The sequence below is a fragment of the Pseudomyrmex gracilis genome, unplaced genomic scaffold, assembly GCF_002006095.1.
Source record: "Pseudomyrmex gracilis isolate BER0280 unplaced genomic scaffold, ASM200609v1 scaffold_22, whole genome shotgun sequence".
NCBI lineage: Eukaryota > Metazoa > Arthropoda > Insecta > Hymenoptera > Formicidae > Pseudomyrmex > Pseudomyrmex gracilis.
In genome coordinates, this window is record NW_018020606.1 from 959,569 (window position 1) to 985,895 (window position 26,327).

The window sequence follows — 26,327 nt, forward strand, 5'->3', positions numbered from 1 at the left end:
TCCGAACCGAAATAAACATCGGAAATAGTTTTCGGTTCGGTTACGGTTCCGGTCCATTAGTCTACATAATATTTCGAGCCGGTTTTCAGTTTCGGTTTGACTAAAATAACGGTTACGGTCCGGTTATCGGTTTCGGTTTCAGTCCGGTCCGGATCCTTGGATCTGATTTCACTAATACGTTACACACGAACGTCGTGACAGCAGCTTGAGGACAACATAAGTGTGATGTAGTGTACGAGATGTTGGTAAAAGAAAAAACGTCATCCGTTTCCGTATCGTCGCGCGACTCGACAGCGATACGGGGATGAGATTCACTCTCGAACAACGACTTTCCTATGAGGAAAAAGTGTGTAGCGAGCGGTGGAGAAGTAGATTGAGTGAAATGGAGACGAAAAAGAGCGCAAGTACATAAGAAAGATACACGGATAAAAGAAGAAGAGAAAATAAGATTGATAAATTCGATGATAAAGATTACGTGAGAGCACGTGAAAGTATTTATACATCGGTAAGATATAACGATAACGCAACTTATAACATTTGCGTACGATCGGTGGCACGCGAAAGCAAAGCGCAAACAAAATAGCTAATATTTTGCTACGGAAGAGAAAGACGTACCGGAAGAGGTTACAGAGATATACGAATAGAAAGACGGGGACAGAATGAAAGCGAAAAAGATAGACTTAGTTCAACTAGAAATATAGAGAGAGGGTGTAAAGAGGATCGAGCGCGAACGCAACGGCAACGGGCAAAGCGTAGACGTACAAGGGTGAAGGGATGTCGAGACACCTACACTCACCTACATGCGCATCAACGTAGATGACAAACGTACACGAAGAAAGGATGGACAAACGGGTGGTCGCGGTTAGCGACACCCATGCGAGGCCTGAAAGCAAAGGCAAAGATGGCCGACGTGCATGAGATTAGGGGCGCAAGCGTAACCGCGCGAGGCTCCGCCCCCGTTCGGCGAGGCTTTGCGTCCCGCTGGCTGCTGCCGACTCACCCCCGTCAACACGCGAGCGAACCCTCTCTCTCGTCGTGAGCAAGCGCCACGCTGCGCCGCATCGTCCAGGACCACCACCGTCAACCCCCGCCGTCTCCCACCTGCTTGTCCCGTGATCGGACAGAACTTCTGCCATCCCCCTGGAAGAGTTCATCAGCGGAGCGTTTCTCGCCGGCCAGTCAGCGCCAAAAAGTGCAGAGCTTCGGGACGGAAGAGTCCGCGTATTGCGCCCTGTGCGTAACCTACTCCCTTGGTACACGGCAAGTGACAGGTGATGCCGGTGCCTCCTCATCCCTTTCCTATGCTGTTGTCACCCGTTAATCCCCTCGAGAGTGCCTCGTGGAACACGGGAATCTGGTGACTTGATTGCAATCGTTTTTCGATTGGTTCCTCAGTTCTCCTTGGCGCGAACGTTTTGAGCCCCTAGGTAGAACGCAAGTGATTCCCAAGTGAAGTGTCATCCAATAGCGTGCAATCGATTACAGTTCAGAGAAGAAAAGGTGCTTGCAAAAATATACGATCGTGATTGTTGTTTGTTGGATTGATAGACGCATGTAAGGAGCTTTTTTGTTAACTGTGGTTTACGGTGGCGAACGGTGTTCAGTTGAATCAACAGTCGAGATGTGGGACCGCAAGTCTTTAGTGCCTGCGTATATAAACTGATCGCTACTGGAATTGAGTGGCAAGTGAGATATTGTGTGTGCCAACATCTTTCATTCAAATCGTTGTAAAAATCGGTACATTTTTAAGTTCAGCTGAAAGTTTTTAACTTTTTGCTTAACTCGACTGGCTCGGTGAACTTTGAATCACTTTTGACTGCCAGATATTCGAGTATTACACAGATGCGAACCAAGAAGCGCAGCCGTCGCTGCCGGTGTTTCGCTCATCGTTCCGTTTGAGGGTGTCGAAAGTGCCAGGCGCGGACCTAAGCCGGGACAGGCTTAGCGGCACGCAGAATGATGTACTCGCCGGACAAGATGATGGGAAGCAAGGGGCTCCACGGGGCACCGATTACCGCCCCGGGTTGCTTCCCCTCGGGGAGATACTCGCCGCCACCTTATCGCGCCGCGCCGGATCCGATGCCGCCGCCGCCGAGACGATGTATGCCGAATCCTACCGTGAGTGAAACTGCCAATTCCTTTCAATTTCATCGAGAATCGCATCATCACTTTCGCTGAAAAACATTTGAATGATAATGTTGATATGAAAACTTTTCGCCAGATATATATATATATATATATATATATATATATATATATATATATTTGTGTCGAAAAAGAATAAAATATATCATCGTTGAGTGCACAAATAATATAATAAAAAAATCTAAATACTGAAGTTTTTTTCAATAACTTAGCGACAAATATCTATTCTAAAGTTAATTTTCTTGGAAATTGATGATTGCGAATATTTTCTAATATGTTTAGAAATAGATAAGACTAACTATAAGTTTCGTTCAACGATTATATTTCCTATTTCAACAACAAAGACGATAAATCGTAATTTTATGCATTAAGGAAAGTCTCTTTCATATGTTCACAGTTTTATAAATTATATTTAATTGACCTATAAAAGTGCTATTTTTTGTTTTATCAATGAAAAGAGATTAGATTTTTTAAGTGATTGAATTGATTGTAAAATCACAAATTTATTATTTCGAACGATTGATAAATATTCGAAACACTACTTAGCGACAATATTACACATTATTCTTGTTGTTGAAGTTTCATCCTTTAGAAGAAAAAATGTCAAGCTTATTATAACATGTAGTGTTTGTGTGACAGCTCGCCAAAGGTACTCTCAGTGATTTTTGCCAATACACTAGCTCACACTTCAATTGTTATAATGGCCAAAATTTACAAGTTGGGCTTTGCTGATTTACTTGCTTTATTCGCCACATATGGATCCATGTCATTTTTATTTCCAAATCTGAAAAAATGATTCGAAAGAAAAAGAAAGTATTGAACAACAATCTGAAGTCATCGATGCCGTAAATTGTTATATTTTGGCGTGCTGTCACACAAACACTACGTGCGATAATAAGTCGGCATTTGACATTTGTTTTTCCTGAAAAGATGAAAGTTATTAACGACAACAATAATGTAATATTACTGTCGCTATTTATTGTCGCGTTGTTTCAAATATGTATCAATCGCCTTTTGTATATAAAATTATTATTTTAACACAAAAAAGTTGCAAAATTATACACACTTAATAATACTGTCGTAAGATCCGAAACATAAAAGTAATACCTAGGAAAAATATTATTAACACAAAATATTTATAGATTTATTTAATTTAAAGATATTTTCTACAACATAGTTGGCTTAACTCGCTTACTTGATGTACCTATATGACATAGTTGAATATATTTAAAAACGTCATATTTATTGCATGTTAGTTTGCGAATTATTGTAAGACTAAGATATGGACATTCGCCATATGGACATATCCCAGTAACCATTTAAAATGGCGGACCGAATAAATGCAAGAATACGACACTGTGAAGCATTTGAAATACGTTGTTGAAATTTCTTCTCATTCGTTTTCATTGCCCGACACTTGACCGCGTCGGCATGCTGTATTTTTCATACTTACAGGCGACATCAAGACTCACTCAATTTTAAGTGCAAATATATATCTATAAATATAACTGTAGAGAATATCAAGAATACACGAACTCGTTTCTTTATTCATGGAAAGATCAATATTTCTTCCAAGTTGCGTCTATATTTATAAATCATCGTGCTTTCAAAGAAGTCTGAAACAGTTTCTTCAGTCATTGAGTCATATTTAGCTAATAAAATAGATATTTTTAAAAAAGAGAGATATTAATTTTACATTTATTTTACATGTTTTGTTATTTGAAAAAAATAACTTTGCTGAAAGAAAAATTTGATGTAATATCTTGTAAATAATATTTTCATTTGTGATGTGTTAAATTAATGTAAACAGAAAGAGAAAGAGAGAATCAAATATTTTCTCAAATACTTTTCCATCATTAGTAGAAAACACAGTATTTAATGTATTTGTAGTGTAGCTTGCTTTTTGAATACGATCACCATATTGAATAAGTAAAATTGTGTTCGTTGAATTGAATTACTTTGAGCCTACAATTTTGCAATCACAAATAAATATTTTATTACTCATATTAATACCAACAAATGTTTTTTTTTATAGAAAAGAATTGAATAAAACATATTTTGTGTGATATGTTTACCGTTAAGAAGGATTTAACAAATTGTATTGATACGAAAAGACTCTTATCTCTAATAAGCTTCAAATCAGAGATGATATAATTAAAGACCCAAATATTATAATTAAATTGAATTTATTATTTATTGTTATTGTAATTTATATACATATATATATATATATATATAATATTGTAGTACAATATTGTAATACAATTGTAAATATAACAATCAATCGCGTGGATCTGATTGCCGTAAATTACATTACCGATTTGTCGTAGAATCGCGCTTTGTTCGATGCAAAAGTGAAATTGCTCGGAGAAATATCCGTAGTGATAGAATTTGTCCGGTGAGAAGCTCAATAAAAATAACTTTTGATTCGCGCAATGCGGTTAAAATTAAACGTCTCAAGGTTTCATTTAAATCATATTCCGCCGTTCGACGAAGAGCCGCATTTGGAGTATGTACATTGATATCGAGCGCTGTTTTTCCATCAAGGTCGAACGAAACATCAGCACAGCGAATATATAATAGTTACTTATGATATTCGCTGTTCATAAGTTTCGAACAAGCATGAAGAAGCTAAACGTACGCATATACGTGTAAAAGAAAATTCTCTCTCTCTTTCTCTCTTTCTCTTTTCTCTTTCACTCAATAATATCTATATAAAAAAATAAGAAACTTGATGTTATTTGACAATAAGAATGAAACCAGTTAAAGGCTAGAATTTTCAGCAAATATTGATTATTTTAATGTCTTATGAGTGTCAGACCAAGTTTACTCAGTTGTGAATATGCCGTTAACTTTACCTTATATTGTTAGTCTTCATGAATTTATCAGAATGACACAGACATGAAAATCATTCATTGAAGTTTTTTTACATAGAATTAGCATTGTATTCATAAAAGAAAGTATATAAAACATGTAGAAATTAACTAAGATTTTTAAAACACTATTTTATTTATTTATTTATTTTAAGTTCACTTTTAAATATTAAATTGTCTTTTGTTTCATTGTTTTAAATTGCCAAATTCTTTGTTTTTTAATCTTAAGTTAGTTGATAGAAGTTTCTTATAATTTTTATATCAGTTCTATCTGTGTGCATTAGATACATATTGATATCATACGATTCTTAAGAAATTAGAACACAATACAATGTTAAAAAATTGAATTTTGTGTTGTTTTTTTTAATATTATTGTAGCTTTAACAATCCGAGATATATTTTAAAAGATCCTGTACAAAACTTCAAAAAAAAATTTGGTAATTTTTATCTTCTTTTTTATCTTCTTTTTTATCTTCTTTTTTATCTTCTTCTCCCTTTGTCCATTTCTCTTATAATTTTGTGATAATCATAAAGCTCTCAAAAGTTAATATCTATAACAGAATCAATCACAATTGAGCTACGGTTCTTTTCGAGTCCAATTTCTCTAGTTGTGGTGCTATCTCTCTTGTCTTGTTCTTTTCTTTCCTGATTCTTCGACTTCTCCAAAACTAAACCACATCGAACGACGAATCGAGTCTCTTTCCGACGGATGCGCGATGCGTTCTCCCAGGGTTACATCGCGGGCTCCGCAGTCTTTAGTTTATTCATGTGACGTAATAGGATAAAAACCGTCGCTACGAGCTGAGTGCCTAGATGAGATTACAGCCGTACTGTTACGCCTGGTAACGCGAATCCGATGTAATCGCCCCTTCCTTTGATTTTTCTGTCCAATTCTCTGGATAACGCGAGAAGTACTCATCACGCGTCCCGTTGTACTTATGCTATTTCCATCCTTTCCTCCTCTCGTATTTTCCTGTGCTAATACTTTATCGCGTTTTTTCTGGATACGATTGAGTACAATCAGAATAATGGTGATTGAGTTAACAACTCTGAACAAAAGACGCGCCCGAGAATAAAATACTTTCAATTTTGTTTTAAACTTTTATCTCTTTTTTATTGAGATATTTTAATTAATTTATTTTCAATAAAACTTGTTTTTTTTTGCAGACTTTCTTCTTTTACTAATTGTGCTTAGTTTCAGTAATTTACACACATGGAAACGTTTATGACCTCAAAACTTTGTTAATTACTATGATTAAACAATTGTAAACATCTAAATCATCTTAAAATCAATGAAAAAAAAAAGGAACTAAAAGATTTTTTACAATATTTTATTGTGTAGAATCCATTCGTCACAACAATATTGTCAATTAAGTGGTAATTATTGGTATTGTAATTCTAAATAAACTATGATGTATATAAGAATATACATCATAAAATCGTAACATTGTTGTTTAGAAGGCAATCTTTGTTATTTTATATATATATATATATATATCATTAAAATATAAGTAACAGTTTTATATGTTTATTAAATTAAACCTCTATTTGAGAGTTGCGTATAATTCACGATCCGTAACTTTACAGATACATATTATAAGATATTTACCTCAAATAAATGTAAAACAAAAGTGTGAGTAGAATTGTAGCTTTAAGTTTTTATGACTTTTACGACAACAAACTACAAGTCTTACAATTTCGACTAGAATTGCAACATTAATTTGAGATAGGTACTATGCTTCTGTAGTGAATATTTGCAGTTAAAAGAAGGTATCGATGAAGGTCGATCGTTAATTGTCTATCGCTATTAATTGTCTATGAGCATCAGGCGCGGTTTTCACCTATGGTGTTAATTATCTATGATAATTAATACAGAGATGCATTACATATTTATCGGCTTGATGGTAATTATTCACGCTTCGTTGGACATTACTTTGCATGTTTTCTGGGAACCCTTTTATCCAGCTGGCATATTAACGACGCAGCTTAATAAACGCAGCTACTCTTTTTACACGTCATTAATCTTTTAATTTTGTCTCTCACCGCAATGTAGTCGAACTTTGATATCAAACATTTGAATGCTGTGTATGAATTATTCAATGCATGTCGTGGTGTAGCAGATGAGTGATGCTCACTTTATATCGACTAAATTTTCTTTATCTTTGCATAAAAAGATATCAAAATATTCAAAAATTCAATTTTATTATGCGCTTCTAGTTTCTCTCGCCAAGAGATATTCTTACATGTCAGTGTTACATGCCAGAAAAGAGAATTAAATTTTTTTTATTGAAATTTCTCGTTTCACTATGCGTATTATATTTTAAGTTTTCTTCTAATTTTATTTAAATAACATCAATATATGCTCTTCTAGAGTGTACATGTGTATATAATCAGATCTAACATGTGAGACTCTTACTTGATATACAAATTAGTAATTCAGACTAACCGTACAAATTCGATTATACTAAGGCAACCTCGTCTACATTAAAACAATGTTCAAATCATTAATTACTATTTCTTTAAGTAGTTCTTAATAGTATTGTAACGGCACTAAAATTTCTTTAAAAAACATAGAATGAAAATTTATTTTAGTTTAATCTAATTTAATTTATTTTATTTATTTTATTTATAGTGAATTGTATATGTGTACCTAATTGTAAGTTTTTAGAATGTTTCATAATAAATATATAATATGTTTATAACTGTCTATAAAACGTCTATAATGTCAAAAAATTTACATTTGTTTACATTTTTTATTATCTAATATAGTATATCTAATTTTTAACTTTATAACAAGTTCTCCATACACACGCACACGCACACACACATAGTTTGATTTAAGTAAACATTAAAGAATATGAACGATATATTTTACATATATTTTATAAATTTTTACTCGCACGCAACTAAAAAATATCTCGAAAATTGCACTGAAAAGACAATGACAGCTGATAAACATCGCGTAAAGAGCGGCTAGAAGCGGTTATTGATTAGTTCTCTATATTCGGTGTGTATTACTCATTAACCATTGAAAGTAAAAGCTTTATTACTATCGAAGTAGTAGTATTATTAGACTCTAATAGTGATTTGGTTTGTAATTGCAACCTTAAAAAGTATTTTTATTAAGAAACAATAATCTAATAAAATTGTTTAATGTGCCATTGAACTTAAAACAAAGTTTTTTAACATATACATATATATTACGTAAAGATTCCTAACTGTCATAACTCTTATAGATTTAATATTTTTTTTTAAGTAAAATGAATCTTCTAAAATTGTGACCAGAATAATACAATTTGATCTTTTATACATATGCTTTTATAAGCACAGATATACACACATATCAAATTTCTGTTATAATTTTATTTATTTGCCTATTTCAATTACTTCATAAGCATTAAAAAAAATCTTGATAGCTGATAACAATCTTGCAATATTGTCGTGGCGCGGTTCTTTGCATGGTTTTTCGCTGCTTCACTTCTATTAAAATCTGAAGGGTATACATATATACGTCGTGACAAGCGATCGTTCGTGTGCGACGCGACAGTAGTAAGGCGACAATTAACGTTAGGAGTGTTTCATCGGGAAGGGGGAAGATCGGTGGGGAGCGGGCTTAAACTATTTTATGCTCGCGGGGATGGTTCAAGCATAGGGGCCGAAGGAACGATCGTAGCCGTGCATTACGGCGTATACGTGCCACGGCTCCCCGCTCGACCGCAAGATTGCATAATCGATATCCGGCCTACACCTGTGCCTCTCTCCACCGAGTACACCACCTGTGTACAAGTGAGGAAAGTAAGTGAAGCGTGTGTGCTTGAAAGAGATTATTCGTGGATATTTCACCCGCTGGAATATTTGTAACCTGCCGAATCTGAACTGACTCACTTATATGTGATATAAAAGCATATAGTTGCATTGTTAATATATTGATTGTAAAATAGATTATAGATCTTTGGTTTGGGTTTTTTGAGATTGGCGATTTGTGTGTGTGTGTGTGTGTGTGTTAGTCTGAATTTTATTAGAAAATAAAAAGTTTTTCGTACAACTAATTACAAAAATAAAAATTAAAAATTAAAATTTGTTATTGTTTGTCTTGTAAAATGTATAAATTTTATTTAAATACACAGAAATCCAATTTAAAAACACAGATATGTAAATGCATCATGTTAAGCAACATAAGAACATATTACATCATCATATGATTGCAGTATTATAAAAGAAGAAATTCAATAGATGATTAAAAAAAGAAGAAATTTAGTAGATGATTAAAACAAACACACACAAATAGAGAAATAAAAAAAGAAACGTTTGTAAAATAAAATTGACACTTCGTCAGTCTTATTTTATGTTTGAATTTATCTCATTATTCTAAGATTCTGATATGATAACAAAATTTTAAAATCCGATTTAAATTCAACGCAAAACAATTTATAAAAATCATCTGTTTTCAGTAAGAAAACAAAAAAATGTTTTCTTTTGTTATTAGAGATCTATGAAAAAACATGTAAAAATAATTTTTAATTCTGTTATAATGTTTTTTTACAGTAGTGGTTTACTATTCAGCTTAGTTCAAAAAAAGTTAAAGTTTTAATGACAGATACAATTAAAAGAAAAGAGTTTAAATAACAGAAGACAGTGTAAGAAATGCTCTCGTTGTCGTTAGTACATATACAAAACATTTCAAAGTATCGAGACACGTCGACGCCAAACGAGTACAACGTTTCATAGTCGTTGCGATAGTGAGGATAAAGTAGGTGGATGAGAGTAGCAATAGAAATCGATGTGCATTCTCGCGTATCTATAAGAATTGTCTGTTTTTATTAAGAAAGCAAGAGTGTTAAATTTATTTTCTAGATTGTTAAGTATGTCTAAATAATTCTTTTTCTAATATATAAGTCAATTGCATATAACATTGTATAGAAAATTAATTAAATGTATATGTTAAATTGAGAGAAGAATAATTGTTTAATATTAAAAAAAACCGATTTAATCGGTGGCAAAAAAAATTATTTTTAATATTATATTATTATTAGTCAATTTTCTTCAAGTTTTCACTTAGACGATCAATAGAACATACATTAAAATCGTTTAAAAAGAGATGTATATATTTATTATAAATAACAATTCAGCTTATCTCTGAATATATGAAGATAGTTCATCGTTTCACGATCACTTTGCTAGATACGTGTACCTCTCTCTCTTGGTCGTAGAAGACTCGCGGACGATGCCACACACGGGACACTGGGGACACATAACATCCCCGGTTACATCCCCAATCACTCCTGATTTATATTTACTACTCACTTGGCCCCTCCCCTTATTTATTGCGTTTCACGGAGACACGCAGAACGAAAATGTTAATTTACTCAATTGAAAATTATGTGAACACTATAAGCAAGAAACTCTTCGAGAAATGCGTTAACAAAGCTAAAGAAAGATAAAAGAAAGCTCTCTAATTTTTTGAATATTTCTTTAGAAGATAAACTTACAAAACTAATCTTTTGATTTCAACATATTTATATACTCACCCATTATATACTCGCATCCACACAAGCTTTCATCTTATTTTTTTGTATGTCATTATAGTAAAAATTAGATTATAACATTGTGAAATTTTCAATTACAAAATCATTTTTCAACTAATAGTTTTTTTTTTTTTTTTTNAAAAATAAAAATTTTTTTATTTAATAATTATTTAAGACAAAATTTTGAAAAACATAATAAAAAAACTTTACTACTTTTCTAAAATCATGTGGAAATTATAAGGCAGAAGTAACGACAAAGTGATAAGTTATTCGTCGTATCGTCTTATAAATAGGAACTTTACGACACGCATATACAACTTGTACACGCACCATGACCACCAGGGTGGTTGCACGAGAAAGTGAACATTATATTCCCATACCGTTTTCTCTCCGCGGTTTAACGCTCTTATTATTATTTTTATTAGGGTACCGTAGTATATAATGCCATCAACCCCTATGAGAGTACGCGTTCGCAGGAAATAAACCTAAGTGTATAATTACAATAATACTTATCGGGCTACCCTCTTCGTGGGTTCTCCCTGTCTTCACATACCCTTCATTCCTTCCTTCCTTCCTTCCTTCCTTCCTTCCTTCCTTCCTTCCTGAGTTCTCGTATCCTCTTCTATCTCATCCGCTTTCTCTTTCTCTCTCTTTCTCTTTCTATCTATCTATTTATCTCTCTTTATCTTTCTTTCGTGATTATATACATATATAAACACGGTTTTGTATATGCGTGCGTGTACCTAAAAGCACAATATACTAAAGGGGCGAAACTCAACGAGTAGTAAATTTATCAGAGGTTAGTCCTGGTCCCCTTGTTGCGATTAGATCTGTAACGATAAACGCGATAAGTGCGCTAAGTTTTTCCGAAGAGATTGGAGAAACAAAAATTTTACGAAAAATGGCAAAAATTATAACTCTAAACATATAAAACAGAAAAATGTGCATATAAAAAGCTAAATAGATGTGTAAATAAAATAAAAATAAAAATATAACATATAAAATAAAATCAACAAATTTTACATCCTAAATGTTCGACTCTTTGATCCAACAATTTCTACTATATAAAATTTCATAATAAATATAATTTCGTTTTTATTGAACTTATTCAAATGTTACTATTGACATATTTTCAGAGTTTGAAATAAAAAAAACTATGTATCGCTTTCTACGTACATGTATAACTCGCGCATGATCACACGCTCATTTGATTGTGCTTTATACTCTTTAAAATACGTCGGGGACAGTATCCTTATCCAAAGAACAGCGCACGTATGACCAGCGTGTGTCGTGTCGTACATAGGTTAAGGGATGGGACACGTACGTGTGCCGGATGCCGCTCGATTCCGTGGGAGAGATGATCGTAACGGCGCGGTACAAACACGGACCATTCCCCATCTGAACTCTATCCGAACTTCGCAATTCTCCCGTTTAAGAATTCAGTCACGTATACCGCTGTGCCGTGTTCAAACGCACACACCGCAGAATTGCTTATTTTTTATAGCCGCGTTTGCACGTGTTCCCGATACGCGTGTTTTATGTAGGTAGAGCATGCAGAAACATCTATATTTATATCATGATATTTTGAAACTTTAACTTGATAACATTTAATAATATTGTTTAAAATAGGATAAAACGCTGTTGAGTATTTTACTTTACTCTATTTTTAGATTACCTCTATTGTATATACAGTGTTTCAAAACTACCGAAAGGTATTTTAATGATTCTTTGGAAATATTTTAGCATAAAAGTCTAATACGAAAATGATGAGGCTGTTATAAGCGATTAAACATCACCAATTAAAATGCATATTTAAATCAGATATTTTTCCAAATATGTGTCAACTGTCAAAATGTCACTAATTGATGCAATGAATGCTGTATATATGTATGATTGTCTGTAGGTTTCTGTTTCTTTCTTGTTATATAACGGTCATCGAAGAGCGCGATTATGCGATTACATTATCCGCGAAAAAACATTGAATAAAATAGTCAAAGAGAAAATTAGAATAATAATCATAACAAGATGTGTGGATATGTGCCGGCTATTCTTTTGATTTTTGCTTTCAAAAATTAAAACTGTATTACATTATATACAATAAAGGACGTTTTTCCATTCCTTCAAGAACTTTTCTTAAGGGTAATGACAGCGGTATCACTTTGTTTGAACCTGATACGTTGTCGTCAAAGTAGAGTTTATACTTTATGCGAAGTTACTTCTATTGTCGGCACATTGTATAAAACGTACAATCAATTTTTGAAGAAGACATTCAATCGATCTGTCTTGCAGCATGCAATCGAAGATGTTCCTTGAATAACAAATCAATCGAAGCGGCTTTGGTAGCCGACTCGTGCCTGATCGCTCATGTAGTATTATTTACTCGATCACTATTTCTTGAGCCGTTTGCATTTGCACAAACAAAATGAACTTCCATGTAGATGAAGATAATATATAAGACGGCTACCGATCTGAGATTTTTCTCTCTGACAACAAGACTCTCTAATGTTATTTTGTGATAAAATTATGCCTAATATACCAAATAACTTTCTATTAGCATAGATAAACCGCTAATTGTAATTAAATATTTAATAATTTTAATGGTTGTGTAATAATAATTATTAATTTTGTTAGTACAACATTATTGTGTTCATTGTCTCGTTTACCTGAGAGACTCAATTATTTCAATTATTAATTTTAAACAGTTATATTATGTGAGAAGTATCGGTTCTTGACTGAACCTGATATTAAATGCAGATGACTTTATTCGCGAAATTTTATTCATCATCAAAAAGTTAGGGAACACATGTTTTTACAGATCCAGAAGAACAGAATTTTTATTTAATCTAAAAAACTAATTATCGCAGAGATAGTTTTGCAAAGTTATTGTAATTATATGTAATTTAATATAGCGTCAATATAGTTTTTTAATAGTTTTTTATTGCCGCAAATATTTGACACGTAACTGTCATTCATAACTGTAATTATGTAAGTAATTTATGTGCATAATATCTGCTAAACGCGCGACAAATAATTTTCGACATTCCATTTCATGTTATTTCGTATAATTTGTTTTTCGTCGAAAGTAATGATTGCTGGCTATTGAATAATCGAAATCGCAGTACCATTGTGAGAAACAATTATCGGTTCATTAAAATGAAAGCTATTGTTAGCGAGACCGTATATGAAAAAATTTGATAACTTTTACGCAGTCGATACGTATTGCGAAACGTATCTCATTTTAACGATATAACGAATCACGAACTTTCAATTCAAAGGGCGTTTTATTACGTGTCATTTTACTATGGTCTTTGTGTTTAAGTATAATTTATCGAACACACTAGTATCATTTATTATAAGATATCAATTCAAAAGAGATGTTAATAGTTAGCAAAGAATTGCTTTTTTTCTTTTAAAACGTAAATCATATTAAAAGTGAAAAATATCGGTTCTCGGCTGATCATCAAGACCAAACTACTTTAAGTACAATTAATAGATGAGTAACTGTTTGATGAGTGACGGGAACTGTTACCGTTGACACATTGTATTCGTATTATTATTTATATTAATACAAAAAACCAAATCTATAAAGAGTTTTAAATAAAACTGTTTTAATGCTTAGTAGAGACGATACGCGCACGCGATATAGATAGTTGTCGCGAGCACAAGTCTTTTTCACTTGCTAGTCCAAATGTCTATGAACAGTAGTACATTTTGCGTTTATACTAGAGAAACAATCACGGGATACTCGTAGGGAGCACCCCTCGTCAAAATCAAGAGTCTATTATTATGACCATATGTTTACGCCACGATTATATCTTGACAGAGAGGGACAAACACGCGCGTTAGGGTGAAGGGGCACACTTGTGCACCTGCTCGAACACAACAGCATGTGGATAAGAGTGCGTGGTAGAGAGCAAACATTCACGACGAATATGTGTCATTCTATAAACAGGATGGCACACCACGCACTTTAATGTGCCGATTATTTTACATTCAAAAAATGCTTTTTATTTTATTCTGCACGCAAAGCTTCGATTTTATTCTTACAGTAGAGACTAATTTCTAAACATGATCCATATTGACATGAAATTTTGTGAAAGTACTTCAAATAATAAACCGACAAAAATGTTTACTATATAAAATGTTTGTATAATGATAGTTGCCGATTGTGTGTCTTATAAATGTTTTTGGACATTACTTACTCTTATGTTTGTACATATATTTATAGATACATAAACATTTTGTATTTCAAGTTTACATTTTACACAGTTACACATTCAGATAACTTGCTTTTGTGTTATTTTATCTTTGTTGCTTAATAACTTTAGAACAAATATAGACTAATATTTTTAACACAAAAGCAAACAATATACAGCCTTGTATGTTTTTTTCGTGATATGAAATTGTTTAGTAGTCATCTTAAGATTGTATTGTCTGTTAATCGTGAAGAGGGGAAATATTTCTCGCGTTAAAGCATTATAAAAATGAGTAAAAAAATAATGCTATTGTTAGTGGATTTTAAATTAAAAGATATTACAGTAGTTATATTACAAAAAAATATTTATTTAAAGATATTTTAAATATTTTTATCAAAGTTGATAAAACAAATAGATTAGGATAGAGTTTGGAATTTTATTTGAAAAATTATAAAAAGAAATTATATATGTATATATGTGACTGTTTCTAGAAATATACTTCTCTTTTGTATATATATATATATATTTCTCTTCATTTCTATCAGTGATGTCATAAAAAAAAGCTTGAGTTCGGGTTAGACGGCCAGATATACTGCGTCGGCTTAAATTAGCATCATCGGCGGATAACTGAAATCGACCGCGAGATATCCTGCAATGCCGTGGCCCTCAATAGTGCGGTGGCAGCAATGTTCTCTCCCTCGGAGAAACGGCGGTCTTAATAAAATTATCGTCAGGCCGAGTTTCGAGGACAAATCGACATTTCAATTTTCTTAATGCGCTCATCTCCCCAATGGGGATATGCCCATGAGCTCGGCATGGAAGGATATGGTCCTGACGGTAGATTGTAAGGACCAGGACTGGATTATCAACTAGATACCTACGGAAGGGCGTACACACAGTCTGAGCCCCAAATCCTTCTGGATCACGAAACGTATTATCTTTATGCTCGAAAAACCTCAAGATGTTTGGAAATCAGAATATAAGTTGCAGTTTCTGAAGAGTGCGCACAAAAATCAAATTTAATATAATTATATATGTGTATATATATACATGTAATCAGAAGAAACAAAACACACATACTATTTTTTAACTTTATGATTACATATTCTTTACAAAAAAATAATAAAAAGTATTTTAAAAGTTTTTGTAAAATGGTTATAAATATAATTACAAATGTATAGCAAAAGAGTATGGAAATATGTTTCAGACCTACGTGATCCTACATCCTGTACTGTTAAGAAGACAAATTGCATAATGCCTTTAGAATCGTTGTACTACAACCCCAATATATCGTAAAATTTGACAAAGAGATAGTTGCGCTCGAATGCCGTCGTCACGTGCCGCCACGTGCAGCCACGTGACCAACCTGCTACACACTATTTGCTCTCATCCTTCCTTAAGTGCATTACTACTGTTCCAATTATAGGGGTGGTAAATTAACGCGTCACAGTATACCGTCTAGGACCCTTTCGCTGTCCGTTCCCTGATATTCAGTGTGTAACATAGTTACACGTCTGATTTATTATAACAAATTATCTATTTATTTAGTTCTTTATTCTCGAAAAACACTGTTTTTTAAGTTCACTGCAATGAATAAATTATGCAGCATCAAAGGTTTATAGTTATATCGTAATTACCTATTTATATCGTAATATTACCAAATATGTTAACATGTTTATACAAATCTAAGTACATATTATTCTCAGTTTTTAACAATTTCTGATCCAAAAGATAATAATATGAAAAAGTACACAAAATTACCGTAACAAATATGTGCTTTTATTACATTATAATTGTAAAAACACGACGAAAATACAATTAAATTAAAAGGCACAAATTACTAATATATTTGAAAATCGTTCATGCCAAATTGATGTATTTTATATTCGCAATATAACGTGTATCTCACACACACTGACGCGTGCGCGCACAAAAAGAACACGCGCGCACGCACGCACATTTCGCTTATAATTTTATTTAACGCGTCTGTTACAGATCTCTCTGCATTTCAATTTTAAGTATGAAACGGCAATCAGAGATGAATTTTACATATCTTTTATTTATAATGATCATGTATTTTATTTTATGCGTATGTAATGATTAACACCGTTAAAATGAGATCGGTACCGTATCCTCTCTTGCTCCGCAGTGTTTTCCCGTAAAATACTAATTGCATATTTTAAATCGCAATCGTACCGCCGCAAAATTCTATTATGCGTAAATATAAAATTTCATCCATATTTTCCGATTATTCGTGCGTCACCTAACATTAAATATGTAAATCAATTACTTATCATTTACATTTTTTATTCGTAATGATTTTATCAAATATCCAGTTGTATTAACATACGTGATGATGCAGTAAAAGGTAATATATTTTCCATCAGTGTGTGTGCGCTTTTAACATTTCACAAGTTTAACAACTAAAAAATAATTTTTATGCTAGATTTTACGCTTTTTGTTGAAAAAAATGGCATATCATATATCTATATAATTATCAATTGTACTTGCTTGGAGAATATAATGCATAAAAGCATTAATTGAAAACGTTCCAGGCTGCATCGTAATTACATAGTGTAATAATTACAATTGTGCTAATTGTACACAAAACAATAGAATATACAAAACAGTCAACTGTGCTTCAGAAAGATGACAAAAATTCCAAACAAAAAAATTATAAGCTACATACATAGATCAACAAGCAGAGAAGATTCCACGAATTTTAGTAAACTAAAAACCAGGAACATGAAAACTCTACGGAATATTGCGACAAAGAGAAAGAGACAACGAGAAGAGCGAACTTCACGCACAAGAAACCAAAAGAATAACGAAGACCGTAAAAAAAAGAAAGAAAAGCTCGAAACAAGTAAGCATTGGAATGACTCTCGAGTGAAAATCAGTGAAAGCATGAACAAACAAGGAGACAGGTAGGAGATGGTCTCGACAAAGTGCAAACGCTTACACAAAAGAGCGACGGACACAAACAGGGCCGCAAATAGGACGAACGAAGAGAAGAGGAAAGACTAAAGAGAAAGAGATAGAAAAGAAGAGAGAGAGAGAGAGACAGGCAGATTTAGATTTAGTTTCGGAAGTGATGCGGACCTTGTCTAAAGAAAGCGTGAATGGATGCACGGAAGTCGATCTGGAAGAAACAAGCCTCTATTAGATATGATGTCTACCGTCGCTATATATGCGGCGCCGTATTATTGCGGTCGTGCGTTAACTAATTAGATAAGATATCTATATGCAATTTTTTGTGCAACACGCTGCGCACGTTCACCTTCATCCTTGAACGAATTTACACCGAATTGCTCTGTAATACTTGTATAGTTTTTGCGAAATTTAATATTCTAAGTGGCGTTAAAACAACATTTGTAAAGTAGCGAATAAACACTGCGAACTGAGTCATTTCAAACTTAGTCACACAAGTGAGTATAAGCGAAGTGTGTAGACATTATATTTTAGAAAAAATTAAAAAACAATGTACTTAAATTATAATATGTATGATATGATACATAAAGTACATTTGTATTGTGCGTCAAAATTGTGGTGGTGTGTGTAATCGTAAAATTTTCGAGTTATCATACAATAACTAACATTTTTAATATATAGAAAAAAAATTACGATTATCGTATTTAAATCGAATAAGTGAAGAAATAACGTATAAAGAAAATCTCTAAACAAAAATAAAAAGGTTTGATTTTGTACAATGTGATTGAAAATCTACTATGAATTACACGTATCTAAAATAACATTGTATATACAAATACAGCCGTCTTATAGACTTAAATACATATACTCAACAAATGCAACATTCTTGTTTACGTGTTTTTTTTCATTTTTCCCTTCGTCCCATGGTTAACGATTCGTTCACAATTCTCTATGTTATCGAATGTATATTATTCTTTAGTCTGGGAAAGCAACACTCGCGTCTCACGAGCAACGCGTATGATGGATGAGGAATGATTACGCAAGAATATCACTTTATCATATTTAGCAACAGTCGAGCTAGTTCTCCCAAAACACTCTGTCGTACAGCAAAATATCGTGTTATGTGCGACGTTTCTGTCACAAATAAATAGCAGTGTAGCAATCAACAGTAATCTTATTATAAATCTTACTGATATATATCGAGATTTGTTTATTGTAATATTTGCGACAAAAAAGGACAGCATTAAATTTTATTTAGTTGTCAATATTTATATCTCATTATATTTTTATACTAATATTTTGATTTTTTTTGCATACAAGAGTTTATTTCTTCGATTTATAAACACAATTTTTTAAAAGTTGAAAGAGATACAAAATATCAGATACAATTCATTTATGTGTGCTAACTTTGAAAACTACTGAATTTGTGAAAAAAAAAGTAATACAATCTCTCTCTCTCTCTCTCTCTCTCTCTCTCTTTCTCCCAGCGCAAATTCTCACGTCTGTTGAAACCAAGCGAGAATATAGTGCTGCAAAATTAGCGAATTTTGTGACAGCATGCAACAGCACATAAATTTTTGATCACACGCAGAATTTAACAGCACTGAGTAATTTCGTTTTCGTGAAAATATTCGATCATTTTTATGTTATCGATAAAGACGATTTTTTATTCTTCTGCTACACAAATAATATTCAATAATAATTGTTTTTTTTTTGCTACAATTGGCAATACAATCTATATTTTTTAAATAAACTTAACCTAGAATACACGCGTGGAGTCTAAGAAATTTTACGCATTTACTTTCACATACATATATATGGATCTTTTCTTTTGCCATCACGTTTATATTTACAGCACATAATTTTTAATACTTTTTGATAAATTGCAAAACATTAACAACAATCGTTCGATTTACAGTCCGACGCAACATTTTGATTTTACACATTTTAAATAAAAACTGATCAATCACAGAAAGAGCTGTGTAACTTTAAAGTTGTAAGATCTGTTAGACTCTCGTGTATATTCCCTGAAACAAAAATGTGTATAATCTAGAGTTGTAATTTTAACATGAAATAGCAAGTATATGTACAAAATTGTTACTTGCGTACGAATATGTGCAAAATAAAAGAAGTGTGCCATATCTATTAAAACTAAATAAATTTAGAAAACAAAAAAATATATATATTTCTCCTAAGGTATATATTTAAAGATTGTATACACGTACATAATGATAATATCGAAGTAATGTAATGATGCATAATTATAGTATAAGAAGGTATCGAAAAATAATATCAAGATGAATGCTTCCAATTTTCCGCGTTAATCATATCAAATAAAATGTCACAGCGGTATAACATGTACGAATACAAAAGCAAAACAAAGATATGATTTATAGTCGTGTAATCGTCGCGAGTTGACGATGCGGATGAGAGGAAAAAAATTAACGACTGCGTCCGCACCTGCGCTTGCACGTGGCAAATAGATACGTACAAAAACAATACTTTTACATATAGAAACAATGACATTGCATTTGCGTTTACAAAATTGACGTTTAACAGAAATTAAAGTTTTTCTCAGCAGAGAGATAATAGATCGATACTTAGCTCGCTGTTCCCTATTGATATAATATTGAGTTAATGCATTTGATCGCTAAATTATACATTCTAAACAACGATATAAATAATAATGAATGTTGCGGAGTTCGAAATAAACCGACAGTCTTTGATGTTATAATAATTGGATCTATATTTTAAGAGTCAATAGTATACGGAAAATTCTTTTTATTTTAATTTGTTTCGCGTGCCATTACGCGCGCTTCGAAGCAATGTAAACACGTAAAATTGTTGACGAAATTAACGTCAATTTTCAACAGCCACTCGTAATTGGTTTGATGAGAAACTGATGAGTTTGTTTCTATACGAAATTTCAAGTCCATTATCATTTCTAACTAAATTGACTTTAATGTTTAGGACATCTAATGTGAATTGATACTTATTCATGAACATCATACAATTACAAATATACGTGTATTCATGTTCGCACCAAACACACACAATCCTCTTTATAATTTATACGTAATTGTTACTCTTTTCACCTGCTACTTCTCTATTTCCTCTCATGACCTATTTCTTCCGCCGTCAGAGTTGCACCGATGCAAAAGTCATTGACACGATCACGACATTTCGTGTGTTCTGTGCTATATTAATAAAAATTGATACAAAAGATTATTATTTTCAAGTAATTATCTGAGTGTTGCATAGAGAGGTTGTTAACATTTTCATAATTATCAAGAGCATTACAGTATATACAACGTAACAAAGTATTTCTTGTCTTGGCTAACAAATTTAATTTAATTATATTTAATTATATTTGACAAATAATCACATTTTTGACAAACTAATCAGATCGGACGATTCGCAATTATATAGCCGAAACTACTAACGTGTAACGATTCTATTCAGATAAACTTATCGCGCTATATCGTTTAAATCTTTATCCGTCGATTTGTTCGTTTTATTGAACGTGGAAATGCAAGCAGTTGTATGTGTTGGTAACGTTAAACGTTTCTTCGCCTGTTCGGTTTTATATCGCTGTGTCTTGTGCTAGATCGCTACACGGTCGGAGAAGGATAGGGGAAACGGGCAAGAGAACTGAGCATGGCGGCTGAGTATAGTGTGGATGGTTTGGATCGATGAGAGAAAGCCGCCGGTCTGATTGGCGGGGCTGCGGGGGCGGAACAGGACGTAGCCAATGAACGTGGCTATCCCCGACATATAGTGGTTACGAAATCACTGATTTTTACGCTCAGCTCTCGTCAATTTCAACTCTGCTGTAAATATCATAAATCGAATACTCACAATTTAGATATCGCGTCGAGATAAGACTTTAACATTTACACGAAACAACATTGTATAATGTTGTGTAAGTTACTCTAACAAAGATAAATAAAAAATATAACTTATTATTTATAAAGATTTTACACATTTTAAGCGAGTAAAGTATAGAATATTATAAAAATTAGCCATTTTTTTCTCATTCTTATGACAAGTGTATTTGATTTCGAATACTTAGAGATTCTATAGATACATATCTTTAAAAAACAATATCTTTAAATTATTCTATTCTTTTTCTATACGTCACGTGATGAGACTACTGATAATGAGATAGCTATAAAACGTGACCGACATATAATGATTTATGCGATAAATTTTAATATATCCTGCGTTATTATACCTACAATGTCGAATTATTTATAATTGTAATGTTAAATCATAGAGAAAAAGAAAATACAGTATATTGTTCGATAAATATCAATATTATTATGTGATGAAAACTTTGTTTTTTACGTTTGTTCGTGAAACAATAGCAGAATTATTTTGCATGTAAAACGTTATGATGATATTATTAATAGAACGCAAAAAACTGAAGTTTTTTATTTAAAAAAAAATGTCTTTGTATATGTAGAACTCTTATAGTAATAATTTGCAATGATATAATGAATATCTATATTGTTGAATTGAACAAACTAAATATAATAATTTTATACTATTTTTACTATTTTTATTATTTTTACTATTTTACTATTTATACTATTTTTAAAGATTTTCTTATATAAAATTATGTAATTTTGACGCATTTACTGATATCTAATATATTTTTGACGTGTGTTAATGTCTTTTACCATCTAAACGTGTGTGTGTGTGTGACTCAAGAACTAGTAAATATTTTCAGTCTCTGTATAAACATTAAATTAAACGTTTGTGATTTATAGCATATCATTGTTTATGTATGAACACTAGTGTTAAATTTTCATGCAATCTCGGATGGAAAACGTCGCATTTGTTTATAGACATAGACTAGGCAAAAAGAGCGTCGATAAACGTTCGGAGTCTCGCCGTCGAGTAAAGCTATCTTTGGTGTCATAGGTGGGCAATAATTGATTATTATTCACTGATTTAACAGTCTCCTTGACAGGCATGTTGAACTCCGTCTGACCTCAGCATGTTGCTTCGGCCATTGATCTCACGAAAGCAAGAGTTGTCAATGCGGTCGACCCAAATTTTAACTCGCGCGCATTATCCCTTTTTGCACTTTTCAACGCTGCGGAGATACATGTGTCACGATAAAAGTTTCTATTAAAAATGTGCATTTACCTAACCAATCTGATCAACACATATGTCGATATCTATTAATAGTCATCATCAATATGCATTTCAGTTTTAATCAAATATATATTATATATTGTATTAATTATGAAATATAAAATAGTTTGCACACACATACACGCATACATATACATATACATAGAAAAAGCATTTACTCCAGAAATTTTATAAAACTTTCTATGTATATTAATTATATAATATTAATTAATTATATTAATTAATATTTTTAATTTTTAGAAATCCTTATTAGTCCTTGCAAAAAAAAACAATATATATACATATCTGCGTTTTACAATATCATAAAAAATACACATTATTGTATAAAACAAAGTAATCTATTTGTTAAATAATCGAAATTTAAGCTACGCAATGCTATTAATATATGTCATTATTTTAAATTTTTGATAGATATTTCTGTGTGTGTGTTTAGCAGTAGATTTTAAACAATTCAACACATGCATTGAAACAAATAGACGTCTTACTTAGAGTGTCTATTAAAAAGCAATTTAAAGTAGTAATGTAATATTACATAAAATTATATACAAATTTCAGAAATGCTATTTTTGGCACATTACTGTTTTATTAACTGTCGAGAAGTGAAACTTAGCGAAATAACATCAGGAATAACGAGAAAGCAACGCAATGTCTGATAATACAGGATTGCTGTCCAAATTTTGTCAGAATTGCATTAATTTATTTTGCCCTTTTTCAGTACAGCGAAACTGTAGCGAAATGTCGTTTCTAAAGTCGCTTAATCCGGTTTCGTATTGAGAGTAAAAGAATTGCCATGGCAAGCGTGATATATATAACGAAACTACAGGCAAGACGCAGCCGCCGGAAACTGGAATTATTAAATTAGGAAATTTCATAAATTCTCTTTAGCGATCTCTTAGATGATTCGTGCTTCAAAGCTCGTGTTTTTCGTCTGAAATTGTAATGAGCCGTGTCAAGCTAAATCTACGTAGCACAGCTATCCGTTCCATATTTTGCGTGACAACAGCGCCGGCGCGGGTTTTTTCAATCTAAACATATATTCTAATATTTATCCTCATATTGTTATCCTGCAACTAAAATCCTGAAAAAAATGTTTTAGAATTACATACACAAAATAAAATAAATTATTGTTATTTATTTGTAGTATTCAACATATTATAAAAATAATAAATTTGTGTATGTATCTGTATAAAGTAGAATTTTATATATTTAGAATTAATTAATACAGCAGTAAAGAATTGTGAGTTGCCAATTTTTCAAGTTTTCATTTCTCAAGACTCATTGATTCTCACTTTTCAAGTTTTTGTCTTGTGCTACTCTACTATTGTAAATTTAAAAGCTGATCATACATGCATAAACATAACCACCATGTCAAGTAGAGTAAAATAATGTTGTTAATAGTAATTTATCTGTTTTGAAATTGCAGTATTAAATTTTTAGAACTTGAGAAGCGATAATTAATTGGTCTCGACTATCTTAAAATAGGAAATTTATTATTATGTTCTATAATATGTTTTTTTTTTAATAATACATAATTAAAATTAGTGAATATTTTAAAATAAATACTCATGAAAGCAAGAAATTATTTATATAAAATTTATAATTTTTCTTTAATAATATGCATAGAGGTTTTAATATATGTATGTATATATACATATATATTATATAATATATTTTACTTCAAAAGCTCAATTCTTTACTCTTATCTTTGATGCCAAAAACAAATTCAATTTAAGCAACGCAGTATCATTGATAACGATGACACTCGTGAATCTGACGAGAAAACGTACTTCGAGAATATTGCCCGAGAAGGTACATGAGATTCTTCGCGGAAGTTTCACCAGTAATTATCTAAAGTTACCAAGGATTACGAGTCAAAGTGTGAAGTCGTGTTCGAAGTCTTTCTGCACTTTAACGCTCCTTCACGCCGGTTAATAACAAATGAGTAGGGCTGCAAGCCCCTCGCTTTTGTTATAATCAGAGACACTTGCCCTCTCCGTACAGTTACTGTCTACTGTTCTGTATTATTCAGTGACTTCGTTTGTAGCATTCCAAACATCCTACTTATATCTTTCACATCTTTGATGCTTTTATTGTCTACAGTTAATTTTCTAACAACTAAATTTTACGTAAAACTTTTTACGTATACATGTTAATATTTTTATAATTTTTTTGTAAATAAATCTTCAAATCTTTCACATATATTTGTACATACATACATATATATTGATCTTAATTTTTAATACATTTTATCCCCAAATCTTGGTCTACCTAAGGCAATAAATAAAAACTTACTTTTGTCTATAATTTGTTCTTTTCTAGTTAATAAATCAAATAAAATATCTAAATAAATTATCTAAGAATTTTTTTAGACATATAAATCAAAAACAAAATAAACAGGATCAGATTCTAATTACTCTTATACAAGAATTTTTAAACAATATTTTTATCTTATATTGCTCGCAATGAGAGAGAGAGAGAGAGAGAGACAGACAGACAGAGTCTGTGTATTAAAGATCTTCTTTTCTACATTCGCGATATATTGACGTTTCATACGTTCGTTTTGTGCAACTTGACAATGTTCAATCAAATGTTTGTCGTATTTTACTTGTGCAGAAAGGGTTAGATTTCCGATATGCGATATATTCTGCCATGTCGTCCAATCTAAAGTATCAGTATGATCCTCGAGCACGGAGCAGCAGTTGATTTACAATCGGCCGCGAGAATTCGCTTGATAATCAAACGAGAGTTTCGGATTGGATTTGTACAGTACGTTGCACTGTCTCTCTATATTCGAAACTGCGCTGCACCGCGCCGATACGCGCGCGTGCAATGCGCGCTGTATCGGCCATGTGAAGGAAAATCAATTAGCCGACCAAACTGATTCGACTGCGTCTGTTTACTCGTACAAGTCCGCACGAGTGTGTTTCGCGTCATAGATATAGCTTTCGCTGCACACACATGTATTCGACGAAAACGAATACGCATGTACCATATAGAAATACATGTACATAGATTACCGATACAACACGACTTTTGTACGTGGTTGATGCACTGTAGAGTTGCCGCACACGCGCTGCAATAATACACACATGTCTCAACACACACAACGTTTCTTTCGCAGCCACGGTTGCGTGAGCTGTACGCACACAAACACACATTTACTTGTGTATATATCCTCGGATATATATTCTCGCTATATCTTTCACCTGCGTACATATCATGGAATTTAAAAGATGACGTGCGTCACAGTTTGCAATGCTTATCTAATGCGTTTTACATTATAGTTATTATTACGTATTATAGTTATTATACGCGCGCGCGCATTATCTTAGTCAAGAAGAAATCGATAAATCACTTTCCTAGCTATTACTTGAATACTTTTAGATTAATTTTTTTACAAGTGTACATGTGAAATTGCAATTTGGTTTTTACTACTAAAATACACGTTTAAAACATTTTAAGTATTTTCAAATACGAGATAGTTTTTAGTCTCA

At 32.2% G+C, this 26,327-nt stretch overlaps 1 protein-coding gene across 1 annotated transcript in view; it reads left to right on the forward strand.

Moving 5' to 3' along the window:
- The first annotated feature begins 1,956 nt into the window (after positions 1-1,956).
- Positions 1,957-26,327, forward strand: part of LOC109851906 (inhibitory POU protein) — a 40,642-nt gene continuing 16,271 nt past the window's right edge. Inside the window, exon 1 of the mRNA XM_020422486.1 lies at positions 1,957-2,118. Within this exon, the coding sequence (XP_020278075.1) occupies positions 1,957-2,118 (162 nt within the window). The remainder of the gene's footprint in view (positions 2,119-26,327) is intronic.